Below are 17865 nucleotides of genomic sequence, written 5' to 3'. Positions count from 1 at the left end.
TACATTGCGCCTATGGGAGACGCCCCGAGGTCAACTTTGGCGTAAAGCTACGAAATTCGGGACACGCATTCCTCTCGTGAGGATAAACAAAAAAAATCATTGTGGCCACGCCCCCAAACTATGAGTTAGTTTTATGAGAGTACCCTATGGCCGCCATCTTCCTTTGAAAATGAAAACAAGCTGAGTTAGCCATTTTGTTTACGTCAAACTTTGACGAACTCCTCCTAGGGCGTTTTGCCCACCGACTTCAAAATCGGCGTACGTCCTCTGGACAAGTGGGGCATCTAAAGTTATTCAATTTTTTGATATACCTTTTACGGTCTGTGTGCGGCGCAGCCGCAAAGTTGGACAACTTATTTTGGAATATTGCAGGTCTAAAAATTGCTCCCATTTGATCAAAACCAGTCCGATTAGGACCAAATTTGAATCAGTTGTTAAACTTTCTAGTTTGGACCAGTTTATGATGACAAAATTGAAATGGCAGTGATAGCGCCCCCTACAGAGTGACCTTTAAATTAACATTGAAGGTCAAAAATTAGTTTTACCAAAATTGTCTAAACTTTACCCAAAATTCTATTTTGCCGTCCCGATCACAAAAGCCAATCACAAAAATGCCTAATTTTTTACGCCGTAGTCGTAGCGATGACAGAAACCTCCCATGTTATCCCTATGGGAAAACCACAAAATCTCTCAAATTACCACATTTTTATGTTTTACACTTTAACGAAGTCCTCCTAGTGCGTTTTGCCCACCAACCTCAAAATCGGTGTACGTCCTCTAGACAAGTGGTGTATCTAAAGTTATCCAAATTTTAAGGATAACTTTTACGGTCTTTGTGCGACGGAGCCGCAAACGTTTCCCAGAATTCTGACTATTTGGCCTTCAGAGTGGCCTATAAACAATAGAGTTTTTCCAAATGACATGATATTTTGAACAAAATTCTAATTTGCCATCCTGATCATAAAAGTATGAGAGCCAAAGTCATATTTTGTACGGCGTAACCGTAGCGTTGACAGAAACATCCCATGTTATCCTTATGGGAAAATCGTAGAATCGCTCAAATCACCACATTTTTACGCTTCACACTTTAACAAACTCCTCCTAGGGCGATTGTCCGATCAAGCTCATATTTGGGGGAAATCATCTACACAAGCGGGCCATCCAAAGGTATCCATATTTTGATTCTAAGTGCTACGGTCTCTGTGTGGCGGACCCGCAAATATATGTCAGAAATGGGAAAACAGCGAAATCTCTAAAATGACCACATTTTCACGCTTCACACTTTAACAAACTCCTCCTAGGCCGATTGCCCGATCAAGCTCATATTTGGGGAAATCATCTACACAAATGGGGCATCAAAAGTTATCCATATTTTGATTTTAAGTGGTACGGTCTCTGTGCCGTGGAGCTGCAAATATATTGTCACAAATGGGAAAAACACCAAATCCTTGAAATGTTCACATTTACGCTTCACACTTTAATGAAGTCCTCTGTGGGCAATAGCTCGATCAAGCTCATATTTGGGAAAAATAATCTACACAAGCGGAGCATCAAAAGTTATCCATATTTTTATTCCAAGTGTCACGGTCTCTGTGCGCTGGAGCTGCACATTTGACCGACATTTGTGTTCATTTGCACTGGTTAAGCACAGCATTGTACATGTCCAATGTGTCGCTGTCTTAGTTCTTAGACAATTGCGTTAGCGCCATCTCTGTAAAATGCAGAGAGCAGAGTCGGAAGGCCGGCGGCCCGCGAGGGCCGTTGGATGCCGCTTGCGGCTTTAATTCTTTCTTTCTTCTTCTCGGGACCAACCCCCCTATTTTTCACCCAGTGAACATTGACGAAAAGTCACAAAAATTTGCACACCTCTAAAAATCGTGCGTCTCTACATTCTGGCTATTTCCCTTTTCTAAAATAAAAAAAATTGGCGCGTCAGCGCCACCAAATGTACCAAAAATGCATTGAGAGATGGGAAATGACCCAAAAAAAATCTGATCGTAGAATCATGAAATTTGGCGCAGAGGTAGATGGTGACAAGAGAAGTAAAAAATATTATTACGGCAACGCCGTCCGCCCAACCAAATGTCGGCCATATTGCTTCAAAAATGGCTAAACATGACTTTGGAGTTTTTCCAAACGTCGTACTTTTACGAACTCCTCCCAGGGCGTTGGCCCTAAAAAGCTGAAATTTGGTGAAAATGCTACTGAGGAGTGGGACATCAAAAGTTATCCAAATTACATTGATACCTCTCACGGTCTCTGTGCGGCGAAGCCACAAACTGTAGCTAGAATTTCAGAAATCTCCCATATTTAAAATTTCTGCCGTTTGCGCAGATAAAGTCCGAATTGCGTCAAATTAGAATCAGTTGTTAAACTCTTTGCCCTAAACCTACTTGAAGTGAAATAAATTAATTTGGAGCCACAGCGCCCCCTACAGATTTTATATGGAGGTTAAATGTTTAGTTTTGCGAAATTTTATGAAATTTGACACACAACTCAATTTTGGCCTCCCCATCAAAAAAGTCAATGAGACCCATGTCATAATTGTTATGGCGTTGCCGTAGCAATGACCAAAACCTCCATTGTTATTCCAATGGGGAAATCGCCAGAACATGTTTACACTTTAGACTTTCACAAACTCCTCCCAGGGCATTAGCCCTATTAACCTGAAATTTGGTGAGGCTCATCTTCAGGGGTGGACCATCAAAAGTTATCCACATTTTTATTCAAAGAGTCACGGTGTCTGTGCGGCAAAGCCGCACATTTTGCCAAGAATTCAAAATAAAATTGCTTTTTGATGGTAAAACAAAGTGAGAAGATGTGACAGCTTCACAGATTCAGCAGTAGGCGTAATAAAAGGACAATTGGGGCGCGTTAGCGCCCCCTCCTCTTGCGGCGTGGCGGCGGCGTGGCGAGGGCCGATCATTGCCGCTTGCGGCTATATTTTTTATTTTTCTTGTTCTTCTGCTTTTTGATCTCTAATTTGACCCCCTGAACATGCTCAAAAACTCATCAAACTTTGCCCAAAATTCAAAATTGGCGAAAAATTTTATTTTTTCTGGGCCATTTTTTTTTTCGTTAAAAAATGGCGCGATAGCGCCACCGACAAAAGTCAAAATACATTGCGCCTATGGGAGACGCCCCAAGGTCAACTTTGGCGTAAAGCTACGAAATTCGGGACACGCATTCCTCTCGTGAGGACAAAAAAAATATATTATTGTGGCCACGCCCCCAGACTTACCCTATGGCCGCCATCTTCCTTTGAGAATGAAAACACGCTGTGTTAGCCATTTTGTTCACGTCAAACTTTGACGAACTCCTCCTAGGGCGTTTTGCCCACCGACTTCAAAATCGGCGTACGTCCTCTGGACAAGTGGGGCATCTAAAGTTATCCAATTTTTTGAGATACCTTTTACGGTCTGTGTGCGGCGCCGCCGCAAAGTTGGACAACTTATTTTGGAATATTGCAGATCTAAAAATTGCTCCCATTTGATCAAAACGAGTCCGATTAGGACCAAATTTGAATCAGTTGTTAAACTTTCTAGTTTGGACCAGTTTAGGATGACAAAATTGAAATGGGCGCGATAGCGCCCCCTACAGAGTGACCTTTAAATTAACATTGAAGGTAAAAAATTAGTTTTACCAAAATGTTCTAAACTTTACCCAAAATTCTATTTTGGCGTCCCGATCAAAAAAGCCAATCAGACAAATGCCTTATTTTTTACGGCGTAGTCGTAGCGATGACAGAAACCTCCCATGTTATCCCTATGGGAAAACCGCAAAATCTCTCAAATATCCACATTTTTATGTTTCACACTTTAACGAACTCCTCCTAGTGCGTTTTGCCCACGAACCTCAAAATCGGTGTACGTCCTCTAGACAAGTGGGGCATCTAAAGTTATCCAAATTTTAAGGATTACTTTTACGGTCTCTGTGCGACGGAGCCGCAAACGTTTCCCAGAATTCTGACTATTTGGCCTTCAGAGTGGCCTATAAACAATAGAGTTTTTCCAAATGACATGATATTTTGAACAAAATTCTAATTTGCCATCCTGATCATAAAAGTATGAGAGCCAAAGTCATATTTTGTACGGCGTAACCGTAGCGTTGACAGAAACATCCCATGTTATCCTTATGGGAAAATCGTAGAATCGCTCAAATCACCACATTTTTACGCTTCACACTTTAACAAACTCCTCCGTGGGCAATAGCTCGATCAAGCTTTACTTTGGGAAATATCATCTACACAAGCGGGGCATCAAAAGTTATCCATATTTATATTCTAAGTGCTACGGTCTCTGTGCGGCGGCGCAGCAAATTTGACTGACACTTGTGTTCATTTGCACTGGATTGGCCATGTCCAATGTGTCGCCGTCTGTCAAGTTATTTTTTTATTCAACACACAATAAGGGCGCCATCTTTATCAAGTCAAAAGCGCAGAGTCGGAAGGCCGGCGGCCCGCGAGGGCCGTTGGATGCCGCTTGCGGCTTTAATATTCTTTCTTTCTTTCTTCTCGGGACCAACCCCCCTATTTTTCACCCAGTGAACATTGACGAAAAGTCAAAAAAAATTGCACACCTCTAAAAATCGTGCCTCTCTACATTCTGGCTATTTCCCTTTTCTAAAATTAAAAAATTGGCGCGTCAGCGCCCCCAAATGTACCAAAAATGCATTGAGAGATGGGAAATGACCCAAAAAAAAATCTGATCGTAGAATCATGAAATTTGGCGCAGAGGTAGATGGTGACAAGAGAAGTAAAAAATATTATTACGGCAACGCCGTCCGCCCAACCAAATGTCGGCCATATTGGTTCAAAAATGGCTAAACATGACTTCGGAGTTTTTCCAAACGTCGTACTTTTACGAACTCCTCCCAGGGCGTTGGCCCTAAAAAGCTGAAATTTGGTGAAAATGCTACTGAGGAGTGGGACATCAAAAGTTATCCAAATTAGATTGATACCTGTCACGGTCTCTGTGCGGCGAAGCCGCAAACTGTAGCAAGAATTTCAGAAATCTCCCAAATTTAACATTTCTGCCGTTTGCGCAGATAAAGTCCGAATTGCGTCAAATTAGAATCAGTTGTTAAACTCTTTGCCCTAAACCTACTTGAAGTGAAATAAATTAATTTGGAGCCACAGCGCCCCCTACAGATTTTATATGGAGGTTAAATATTTAGTTTTGCAAAATTATATGAAATTTGACACACAACTCAATTTTGGTCCCATCAAAAAAGTCAATGAGACCCATGTCATAATTGTTATGGCTTTGCCGTAACGATGACCGAAACCTTCCATGTTATTCCAATGGGGAAATCGCCAGAACATGTTTACACTTTAGACTTTCACAAACTCCTCTTAGGGCGTCAGCCTGGTGAGACTCATCTTCAGGGGTGGACCATCAAAAGTTATCCACATTTTTATTCAAAGAGTCACGGTGTCTGTGCGGCAAAGCCGCACATTTTGCCAAGAATTCAAAATAAAATTGCTTTTTGATGGTAAAACAAAGGGGAGAAGATGTGACAGCGTCACAGATTCAGCAGTAGGCGTAATAAAAGGACAATTGGGGCGCGTTAGCGCCCCCTCCTCTTGCGGCGTGGCGGCGGTGTGGCGGCGGCGTGGCGAGGGCCGATCATTGCCGCTTGCGGCTATATTTCTTCTTATTCTTACTATTCTTCTACTTTCATGGTCATTTTGCCACAACTCGGGCATTTTTGACCCCCTGAACACTGATGAATGTCACAAATGTGTGAACTCCAGTAAAATGGAGGTTGTGAGAACGCCCGTCGCAACAGTGGCGACTAGTTCAAAAAACTCTTAATGTTTGGCCTCGGCACATGAGACTTGAGACAGTGATAGAGCGACCTTTGACCTGTGACCTTTGACGAGTAAAACGCTCTATGATAAACAGGAAGTCAGCCATGTTGAATCAAAGTGATGCCGACACGTTTGACTTTTTTTTTTCAAAATCGTACTTGTCCTTGGTTTTTTGTCCGATCGAGCTCAAAACAACACTTTTTTGCATCCAAAGACATTGAAATTTAATAAAAATTCCCCAAAAAAAATTATATTCCTTACGGTTTCTGCGCAACACGCCCTCAAAAAAGGCTTAATTTCTTGTTTTTTCAAGGACAAGTCACGCCTATTGGAACTGATCGACGGAGCTCATATTTCACTCACTAATGTGTTTTTATGGACTTATTGGAAATAATTAATACCATGTAACATATTTACTCTATAGCGCCCCCTACCCATTGTGTGAAAAACTCAACATTGTCTGATTTGTTTGAAACTCATGGGTTATATTCTACTCAAGACGACATGAAAAAAAGTGCATTGCAGATATTGTGTTTTTTTAACTATTGGCCAGCAGGGGCGCAATGAATGCCTTCACTTCCTCTTCCTCTTTTATTTTGACAGAACATTTCTTCTCGTGCCGTGGTCTTAGCATCAGCGTTAGCATCAGCGTTAGCATCAGCGTTAGCATCAGCATTAGCATCAGCGTTAGCGGCGGGTCTCTGTTGCTAGGTGACGGAGGTACAGCGAGGACGGGTTTAAAGAATAAAGTCTACCATCAGTTGGACTGATTTAAAAAGGATTTAAAAAGGAGTTGGACTCCGAAAACACGTTACCCTTTGTGGCTAGGTTTTTTTTTTCTTTTTTTTTTCTTCTGTTTCTGTCATTTCTTTGTGATTTTAATGCATTTTCCTGCTGTGTGAAGCACTTTGAATTGCCTTGTGTATGAAATGTGCTCTACAAAGAAACTTGCCTTGCCTAAAGAATAAAGTCTGAAGAATAAAGTCTAAAGAATAAAGTCTGAAGAATAAAGTCTGAAGAATAAAGTCTAAAGAATAAAGTCTGAAGAATAAAGTCTGAAGAATAAAGTCTGAAGAATAAAGTCTGAAGAATAAAGCCTAGGAGAATGCAGTGTCGGGGCAATCGTGATCGATGGTGGCAAGAGCCAAGGGCCTTCGCCCGCATGAGGATTGGCCATACTGGACTCAATTGGTCACTGAGTAGGATAGGCAAACATCCGACCGGTCTGTGTGGTCACTGTCGGGTGCCAGAGACTGTCGAGCATGTGCTGATTTGCTGTGAGGCTTATGATAGAGAAAGGGCCGGGTTGGCCTTGTGGTTTCGGAATAATGGGCGGGAGTTCAATCTGCGGAACGTTCTGGCGATCCAGTCACAGGGTTTGTGTCAGGCTGTGGTTGCTTACTTATGTAGCACAGGGCTGGGTAAACGTTTATAGAGGTGGGGGGTGTTGGAGACTGAGCCGAGGATGAGGAGCAAGAGGATGTTCTAACGCGCTTGGACTTCATGGGCCTAGAAACGCCAAAGTGATGGAAGAAGGACTTCTAAGGGATAAAACGACAAAGACGTCCCATGACCTCATGGGCTTTGTAAAACAACAAAGACGTCCCATGATCTCATGGGCTTTGTACTTCCAAAGCACCGAACGTCAAAGAGGGCGAGGAAGGTGAAGAAGAGTCTCCCTGGAATAAAGCCGGTTGGTCTCTGACACAACAACTATTCTAGTCACAAAAACACATCATGACCTCATGGGCTTTGTAACGCCAAAGCGATGGGAGGAGTACTTTTACGGACTACGACAGAGTCTGAGGACTACAAAACGTCTGAGGAATAAAGTCTGGCGGTAATGCAACACTCGGATGCCAACCGCCATAAAACAACAACAACAAGAGCCATCATCGCCGCTACTGCGGTTTTAATTGTTATTATTATTTTATTTGTTTTTGTGTTTCTATGTGTATGTATTTTTTTAATGTTTCTTTTTTTCCTTCTGATTGTAAATTATAACATCACACAAGGAATGATTTATCTACACTGGGTCAAAACTGGTCTAATGTCATGGAAATAATGTTTTGAGATTACACGTTCTATCACTTATTGAGGTAATTTTAATACTTTTAATTACATACGACGCACTCATTATTCTATGCAAGATTATCTGTTTTTGAATACATTCCTGTCTGTAGTACACGACTGTGGTCTACAAAGTGAGGATACAAAGATGTAGTCGTCCATGTATCTCTTCTTGAGGTTCTCCACGATGGCGTCTTCTGTGATCTTGGACAGAAGCACCATGTCGTCCACTCCGCTCTGCTTGACATTCTGACTCTGCCAGTGGTACTTGGCCTGCAAACACAGTCATGTTATACTTTTACTTTAGTAACATATTTGACAGTAACAGTTACACATGTTATCAGTCCACACGGGAAAGTACTTACATTTGCTCACATTACATAATAAACATAATAATAAACTCTTACACGAGAAGTATTTTCCCCAAATGCAGCTGTTAACCTTGACCTTACTTTTACTGCAGTATTATTATCTGGCGTATAGTTTCGCTCCTCTGCCAACTCTGCGTCACACACATAAAGTCAGTGTGGTTGAAGTTAGAGGAAGTGGAGGCAGTTGCCCAGAAACAGGTCGAAGCTGAGGTGACGCTCATGTTGAAAATGACTTTAGGAAATGACCTCAGAAAACCTGCACCTGACGACTACATGCAGCTGGGCTAAATGTAAAGATATATATACATACATACATACATACATACATACATACATACATACATATATATATATATATATATATATATATATATATATATATATATATATATGTATATTATTATATATATATATATATATATTATATATATATATATATATATATATATATAATATCTTATCTTATCTTATCTTATATATATATAAGATATTCCTTTATTGTCCCACATGGGGAAATTTCATTGGTGCAACGCAGGTAGATACAGAGGTAGATACAGAAGAACAGATCACTTATAGGAAGTCTGAAAAACACTTTCAGTAGAAGATCTCCTATAAATAAATAAAAACTCCCATAGACAAATAAATAAATAAATAAATACCATTGCATGTGATCACGACAGTAATTACACATGAATATGTGTCACGACAGCACATAGATTGCACATGAATTTCACAATATATAATATATAGTCACACAAAATATCCCACTTTAGTTGGGAGTTAATAAAATTAAATAACTACTGATAGATTAGATTTTTGTGAGCAAGAATGCTTCACCAACATTACTCTGCTATATAGACTATAGTGTAGACTACTATAGTCCATAGACTATAGTAGTCTACACTATATAGCCCACCATCAGCTCCCTCATCAAGAAGACCCAGCGGATGTACTTCCTGCTGCAGCTGAGGAAAGACAAGCTGCCAGCGCAGATGATGGTGCAGTTCTACACGGCCATCATTGAGTCCATTCTCACCTTCTCCATCACCGTGTGGTACGCTGGAGCCACAGCCAGGAACAAACAGAGACTACAGCGCCCTCTGCTGAGAAGGTGATCGGCCGCAAACTTCCATCTCTGCAGGACCTGTACGTCTCCAGGGCGGATCACATCCGCCCTTCTCACCCTGGACATGGACTATTTGAGCCACTCCCCTCAGGCAGGAGGCTACGGACCATCCGGACCAGAACCTCCCGCCACAAGAACAGTTTCTTTCCCTCTGCTGTTGGACTCATGAACACTTCTTAAACACAGTCTCTTTAACCAGAATGTAAATCACTGCACATGAATGCACCGAATCACCAAAGCAAGTTCCTATGTTTGTGAATTCTGTTCATTGACAATGGCAATAAACCTTTTCTGATTCTGTGTTTGGTCTCTGGAGCTTAGAGTCTGTCCTTTAGCTCTGAGTCTGTCCTTGAGGCTGTTCTTTGGTTGGGCCCTGACCTGCTTTCACACAATCTGTGATTTTGGAGAATCAAACTCGACTATAGAACACCGTAGAGTTCATGGACCTGTCCTTGCTTGGTTTTGGTCCCGTTTTGGTCCTGTTTTGGTCCTGTTTTGGTCATGTTTTGGTCATGTTTTGGTCTTGTTTTGCTCATGTTTTGGTCATGTTTTGGTCTTGTTTTGGTCCTGTTTTGGTCTTGTTTTGGTCTTGTTTTGGTCCTGTTTTGGTCTTGTTTTGGTCATGTTTTGGTCATGTTTTGGTGATGTTTTGGTCATGTTTTGGTCCTGTTTTGGTCATGTTTTGGTCCTGTTTTGGTCTTGTTTTGGTCCTGTTTTGGTCTTGTTTTGGTCCTGTTTTGGTCTTGTTTTGAGCCCAGTGTCGTTCTGATATGGACTCGGTTTGGTTTGGTTCTAGTCCAGTAAAATGGTAAATTCATATTTACTGTATATAGGAAAAAGCATAACATACATTATGATTGTCATGCACTTCTACTCTTTCTTTGACAGTACGAGGAATAGTCGTATGTTTGTGGTTTTAAACCTTAAATATTCAAGTTCAAACTTCACCGCATAAAACAGGAAGCGCATGGTAAGAAATAGTAGTCAAAAAACAGTTTCAGTGCAATTGTTATGAAGCATAAACAAGTCTGTGGCAAGTCCGGCCCTCACTGACTTATTTACAACATCTTAAACATTCAAACTATTTATAACTAAAGCAAACGCAGCCCACAACATCCTTATCGACATCAACATCTGCAAAGCTTTTTTGTGGAGCTACTGTTTCAACCACAACGTTTGAAAGTACTTTCTCACAAACAATGTACTGTTATTTATTTATTATTTTTGCCTATTTATCATTATTAATATAAAAAAATGTCTTGAGCTTTTTACTGCAAGTTTGATAATCATTTAAAGGTTGAATGGACGATTTTTTTGGCCCAAATCTGAGTCTAATTTCCTCGTGGCGTGGACTGCACCTACCGCTCACCTGCAGCCTCGTCAGCTCGTCCCCAGGAGAGCAGCACGTTTCCGCGTGTCTAAACGCATGGATCTATCATAATATAGTTCCGTCAGTCGCCGAAAAGTCATCCATAACGCCTTTAACAAGCATTTGGTGAGGGAGATGGCTCAAACTGAACGTGACTTGGAATATTCCACAGTGTAGCATTAAACTTAGCAATTCAAACAGCGAATAGAATGGTAATACAACTGTGATCAATTATAGGAGATGTCGGTGTAATCCAACATTCGTCCAGTAGTAGGAGAAGGAGATCAAATGTAAAGAGATGACATGAGAATAGAAAGTTAAACTTTGGAACATTTTTCATGGAGATAGATGTTCGTTTTATGCCATACTGTGGGACATTGTAGCTAAAAGAACAGCAATTCCATGGAAGCAAGCGGGTTTGTGGAGAGGCGAGCCCACTCTCTGTAAGGACACACATTTGAAGCACATTTTAGTGCATTAAAACTATAAAAAACAAGATACTTTTTTCATTTTAGTCTATTTTTTGGGTTAAAAAGTTACACGGTTGGGTTTTTTGGTCATATAGCTTCAAGGGGGGAAATGATGACACAAGGTCAAGTTAGAGGTCTGATCTGTGGAGAGGCGAGCTCACTCTCTGTAAGGACACACGTTTTATGCACATTTTAGTGCAATCAAATAATGAAAAACAAGATTTAGTATTTTATTTTTGTGTATTTTTTGGGGTTAAAAAGATACGTGACATGGGTTTTAGCATTAGATATCTATATGGGTGCATTAAATGATGACACCAGGTCAAGTTAGAGGTCAGATCTGTGGAGAGGCGAGCTCACTCTCTGTAAGGACACAGGTTTTATACACATTTTAGTGCAATAAAACCATGAAAAACAAGATCATTTTTTTTATTTTAGTCTATTTTTTTAGTTAAAAAATTACACGGTGGGGTTTAAGCATCATATAGCTAAATGACACAAGGACAAGTTAGAGGTCAGATCTTTGGAGAGGCGAGCCCACTCTCTGTAAGGACACACGTTTTGTACACTTTTTAGTGCAATAAAACCATGTAAAACATTTTTTTTTTTTTTATTATGTTGGTTAAAAAGTTACACTGTGGGGTTTCAGCATCATTTAGCTTTAAAGATGATGACACATGGTCAAGTTAGAGGCCAGATCTGTGGAGAGGTGAGCCCACTCTCTCTAAGGACACAGGGTTTATGCACATTTTAGTGCAATAAACCATGAAAAACAAGATTATTTTGTATTTTAATCATTTTTTTTTTTGGTTAAAAAGTTACACTGTGGGATTTTACCATCACATAGCTTTAAAGATGATGACACAAGGTCAAGTTAGAGGGCAGATCTGTGGAGAGGCGAGCCCACTCTCTGTAAGAACGCACCGGTGCGGCTCTGGACGTGAAACAGGGTTTGGGGCGAGTCGGCGGCCGTGATCTAAACGCCGTGGCGACGAGATGAGGAAGTGTTGTGACAGACTCGGTGGCCTCTGGGTCCACTTCCTCCTCCGTCACTACAGCCGTTGTGAAATCTGACTTAACGTTTCATTCGGAGGCTGCTTCCTGCTGACGCTACGACCACTCTTCACTCTTCACACGTCTGATTTGACACGACACAGACGCGCTCGCAGCCGTCGCCGAGGAAAGCAACCGTGTGCATCTGGAGCTTCGGTTTTCAAATGCCTAAATCACGTTTTTTCAATTTTTTGTCGTTGTGATATAAAGTATAACGTATTTGTCCAGACGAATGATCATTTCTCATCACGCTCTGGTTGGACAACGCATCAAAAGAGGAAACTGATGCACAACGTGGAGTGGGAGCTGACAAAACCACTATTTCAATTTGCAACCACATTCCATATAAGGGCACGTTTTACAGCTAATGTATATGCAAACGAGCAGTACAAATACGCCGTCCAATGAAGCAAAGGCTAAAACTACAAACACAACAGTTACACCGTCTAATACTGCGATACTACTCCATCACTGCTACTACGACTGAGATTAAAATGTTGATTTTGCACCACAAACAGACACTGAATAGAAAGACTGGGACGGTTTTGTGGGTGTTGACCTTAAAGCTGTAATTGTGAAAGGATTGTGTGTAATTCTCGATGAGCTATAGTGGTTTGTTCTTCGTTCCTACAATGAAAAGTATTAATTCACGCCTTAGCAGTGACTGAAACAACTTTTCAATGACTAATTTAAGACAAAACAAGCACTTTGAAACTACGATTGTTCAATTCGAGCGGCAGAAAACGCAGAGAAAACCGTTTTCTTAATTAAAAGTGTTATTGACGGATGAAGTGTGCGCTGTTGCCGAGCTGTTGTCACGCTGTTGTGGAGCTGTTGTCTTGCTGTTGTTGCGCTGTTGTCGCGCTGTTGTCGTGCTGCTTCTGCGATATTACTGCTGCTAATTATGCAAAACTTTTTAAAAAGATTAACATTTTGAACTAATACTGAACAGGAAGACTTGAGAACAGATGTGGGCCTGAAAGTCTGGTTGAATTGTACACGGTTTATTCTTTATGATGCTCAACAGCAGCAGCAGCAGCAGTAGCAGTAGCAGTAGCAGTAGTAGTAGTAGCAGTAGCAGTACTTGTACCAGCAGCTGCAGTAGTAGTAGTAGCAGTAGTAGTAGTTCATTTGACTTCGGTCATGAACTTAAACAGGGCTTAATACGAAACATTCATTCATGTTGTAATCAAAATGTTTTAGGCTGAAGTGAATAACATATTATATTTAATGAGTGAGTAACAGAAAGTACACAGATACGCTCTTTCTTCGTTGAGTACTTTTGAAACCTTTGCTCGCGCAGACCACTCCTGGACAAACCGGCGATTACATCGACTTTGACCTTTCAACACAAGCGTTAATGACAAGATCAAGTGTATTTTGTCTGTGAGTCCAATGTAGCCAAAAACTACTACCATTACTGCTACTAGTACTGCAGAGTTTCTCGTAGAGATTCAAATTGTGATAACTATCGCTAAAAAGGAAGAGCGGTGGGTGTGTTCCAAAGGTCGAAGAAAGTTTGTTTGAAATCTTCATGGTTTATTCTTTATGAGCTTAAGCAGTTGTAGACGTTTAGTCTTCTGAACTTAAACAGGGCGTAAGTTAATCATGCCACACTTTCACAAGATGCTCAAAAGTATTTGTATCTTCATAACTACAGAGATAAACTTTTCCTCCAGTGACTTTTGAAAGCTTTTGAAACCTTTGCGACCTGGACAAACGAAGGACCTCATCGACCTTCTCTCTCCCGCACGAAACCCTCACGACAAGTGTGTTTTTGCTCCGTACCATGGTTCAAATTAGGAGTTCCTCGCCCTCTCGTCGTTCCTCTCGATCCCGGTCAGCGTCGTTCTTCCCAACTCCCGCCGAGGTCGTTCACAGTCGGGCCATCGGGACGAGCGAGACTCCACGACGGCGGCAGAAGCAAGCCTCCCGACACCTACGAGAAAACCCTCGAGACAGCACAGCTCGCAGCACTTCCTCTAACCGCCTCGGCAACAGCCACCGGACTGAAACGAGAAGTGTTTTCAGCCCCTCCAACTCACCGAGCGACACAGCGGCACTTCTGCTTTTCCGCTCATGGCCAAGTTTACGGCGGCGGCGAGGGCTGTCGGCGAATCACCGAGCGGGCGAGTCGCACAAAGTGTTGACACGGGAGTGGAGCGGGCAATTACCAGCCGCCCGTCGCCAAATGATGGTGTGTGTGGAGTGTGTGTTGTGTGTGTGAGTGCGAGCCGACTCCACCCGGACTGTGGTTACGGAGGTGCTGCTCCAAATACGCCCATAACAGTGAGCTTTGTGCACAGGCGACGCTTCTGTGGAGAGGTGTTTGTGCTGCAATCAGACATCAGACAGTTAAAGGATTTTAAAAGGGTTTTAAAGGGTGTGTGGCGTTCCCTCGGCCTTGAATGTTCCACAGGGCGACGTTGAACTTGGCACTCTTACATTTGTTCAATCACGGCAGGTGCGTGTGAAACAGAAAGCACAAACCGTTTTATTGTTCCAAAGTCCTAAATGTGTAACTTTGGCGTAATCGTTCCATTTTGTCCAAAGTTAAAGTAGGGAGATAATTTGTTCCTGTTTCCGTCATCGTTTGGGTCCATTCCGCGATTGTTGGCTCGGATTGTGCTTTTCTTGCAAAAAATCCCCACACATTCTTACCTTGAGAGCTGCTCCACAGATCCGACGTGTAATTTGTGGCGTAATCTACATGTCTCCATGGAGATAAGTGTGATGTCATACTGTGGGGCATTTTGGGCAGAGCGGCAACATCTCTGTGAAGACTCCTTTTCCATTGTGATGATAATGTAGGTTCACGTACAATTGAAATAAAGAATTATCAGAACTCACTCTGGTAAATACTTCAGTTTACTATTGTATATTGTCTGTTGTTGAATTACTACTTTCTTGTTTTATTGATATTGCGGTTCAATCCAGGTCACTCCAAAACACTTTAAATACATTTACATAGTTTGAGCAGCGTTTTCTTTAGAACGCAACAAATACAAAAACAATGAGAACTAAAACCATGTGTCGTGTTTATTTTCCCATATTACCATATTTTCCGTAGTATAAGTCGCACCAGCGATATATATATATATATATATATATATATATATATATATATATATATATATAGTCGCACTGGAGTATAAGTCGCATTTTTGGGGGAAATGTATTTGATAAAATCCAAGACCAAGAACAGACATTTAATCTTGAAATGCAGTTTAAAATAATAACAGATTAGAGAACATGGTGAATAGGTGCACATATGCTAACGCTAACACCTTCAGCTACATGACGCACAGACAGAACTGTGGTAAGTGTCTGGTATGTTAACGTAACATATTAACAGTTATTCAGATAACTATAGCATAAAGAACATGCTAACAAGTTTACCAAAGCATCAGTATTACCCCAAATCACTAAATCCACTGAATTATTCTTCCTCTGTGTCACTTCTAAACAACTCCACAAACTCCAGAGGTAGAGGAAGTGCAGATTCTTCTTCTGCGTCGCTTAGAGTCTAGAGCGCCCTCTTGTGGTTGTCAGTGTGAAAATAAAAATAAGTCGCTCTGGAGTATAAGTTGCACGGCCAAAACGGCAAAAAAAGGCAACTCATAGTCCGGAAAAATACTGTATAAAATGTGCATCTTGTTTATTGTAAAGTTACCGGTGCTCGGGATGATAAACAGTGAGATGTAAACAGGTGTATCTTGGCGTTTCCTGTCACATAATACGTCACGGTTCATTCTAAAGTTGCTAAAATCAGACACTAAAGCTAGTATCGAAGCTAAATACTCATTTGGTCGAGTATTTAGTAAATCCCTTTTCCTGAACAGCGTTAGAACGATCTGGAGCTTTAGCAGAAGTTGAACAAAGAAAGTGCTGATATTTTGTGTCGAGACTCGAGTCACAATCGACTGACGCGTAATCTCTGGGCTTTCGCTGCAGATTCTAAAAATAATCTGTGGCGCTGCGTCTCGAGGATGCGGGACAAAATGTTTGGCCAAATTTCCACAAGGTTGCCAACTTTATAAATAGATTTCCGATGATTTCATTTCCTGTCTGGAAGAGAAGTGAAGACGATTCACCTAGAATGACGCGATGAAGGCAACGAAAAGAACAACAACGGATAATTTAATGGTCAATATTATCTATGAAAGAGAAGTACATGAGTTCATTTGAATATCAGACAGACAGAAAATGCACTGTTTTTGTGATTGTGACAAGATCGATGTCGTTTTTTTGACATTAGATTGTAACGTAACACATTATTTTCGGGCACATGTATCTCACTGGCAGCTCATTTACATATGTTTAAGAGGTTAATGAGATGGTAATTAGAATTTATTCAACCTCTTATGATATGTAACTTTATCCTGCTGCTACTTAGACAACACCTTCCAATGAATAAACTCTGTTATTGTTTATTCGTGTGATTTTAGGACGTATTTGTATTTGAGTTAATCAGTGAAAAAGTATGTTTCATGTGGTACTATCAACACCAAAACCCTCTTAGATCATAATTCATGCTCAAAAACGTCCTAAAATCATCACAATAAACAAAAATAAGGAGTTTATTATTAGGAAAGTGTTAGCAGCAAAATAAGACCTTAATAAGTGCAGAATAATGACTCATTAACATCACATTCATCACTTACACATATGCAAAGTAGCAGTCAGATGATGATAAGTACCATAAAATAAAATGTTACTAATTGTCATATATTCATGGGTTTCAATGTAACATTTAAGGACTTTTCCCATTCAAGAGATATATTTTGTTTTGTTAATCGCTATGGCAACAGTCCTCATTCTTCATCATTCTGAAACCCATGGATCTTTGCTCACCACAAATGAAACAAACACAACATGACAAAATAGCACCATTTAAAGGTGCACCATGTAACTTTTCTCCCGTGGGTCTGCCACCAGCTTGTTTCCATGGTGATGCCATTGCTTTGCCAGGAATGTTCCACTGTGTGGCATTAAACTTATCTATCTTACATAATCAAGACTCGGTCAGGGCGATATAAAAGAGAAAACATTGTGATGTAATTGATGGTAAACCTGAGGCTGTTTACTAACAGTGCTTTTTTATTTGTACTGCAATACTGCAATACTGCATTACTGCAATACTGCAATACTGCATTACTGCAATACTGCATTACTGCAATACTGCATTACTGCATTCCTGCAATACTGCATTACTGCAATAATGCATTACTGCAATACTGCATTACTGCATTCCTGCAATACTGCATTACTGCAATACTGCATTACTGCAATACGGCATTACTGCAATACTGCATTACTATTAAAGTGCACATGTTAAGCCTGCACAATTTCACTAAAACTCATGTGAACATGATTATATTCAAGATTTTAGTAGAAGGATTTTTCCCAAGTTTGACTATTTTTGTGAAGTTTATAATGTTGCTTCCTGGTTGGAGGTCATTCCACAACTGTTACCTAGCAACCAGACTGACTGCAAATTAACATAAATCAACAGTTATGAATTGACAAATAACAATAAGATAAGATATTCCTTCAATACACGATAACACCTTTATTTTGTTAATTTTTTTTTT

At 40.7% G+C, this 17865-nt stretch overlaps 1 protein-coding gene across 1 annotated transcript in view; it reads right to left on the bottom strand.

The window, feature by feature from the left end:
* Positions 1 to 8164, bottom strand: part of myo1f (myosin IF) — a gene marked incomplete at its 5' end in the record, with an annotated part of 58309 nt that extends 50145 nt beyond the window's left edge. Inside the window, one exon of the mRNA XM_072438052.1 lies at positions 8027 to 8164. Within this exon, the coding sequence (XP_072294153.1) occupies positions 8027 to 8164 (138 nt within the window). The remainder of the gene's footprint in view (positions 1 to 8026) is intronic.
* Positions 8165 to 17865: the final 9701 nt, after the last annotated feature.

Source organism: Eucyclogobius newberryi, unplaced genomic scaffold (assembly GCF_026437365.1).
Source record: "Eucyclogobius newberryi isolate DKJ021-1_F unplaced genomic scaffold, fEucNew1.0.hap1 SCAF_9, whole genome shotgun sequence".
Taxonomy (NCBI): domain Eukaryota; kingdom Metazoa; phylum Chordata; class Actinopteri; order Gobiiformes; family Gobiidae; genus Eucyclogobius; species Eucyclogobius newberryi.
The sequence above is the reverse complement of the archived record's forward strand: the minus strand, read 5'-3'. Positions and strand labels throughout refer to the sequence as shown.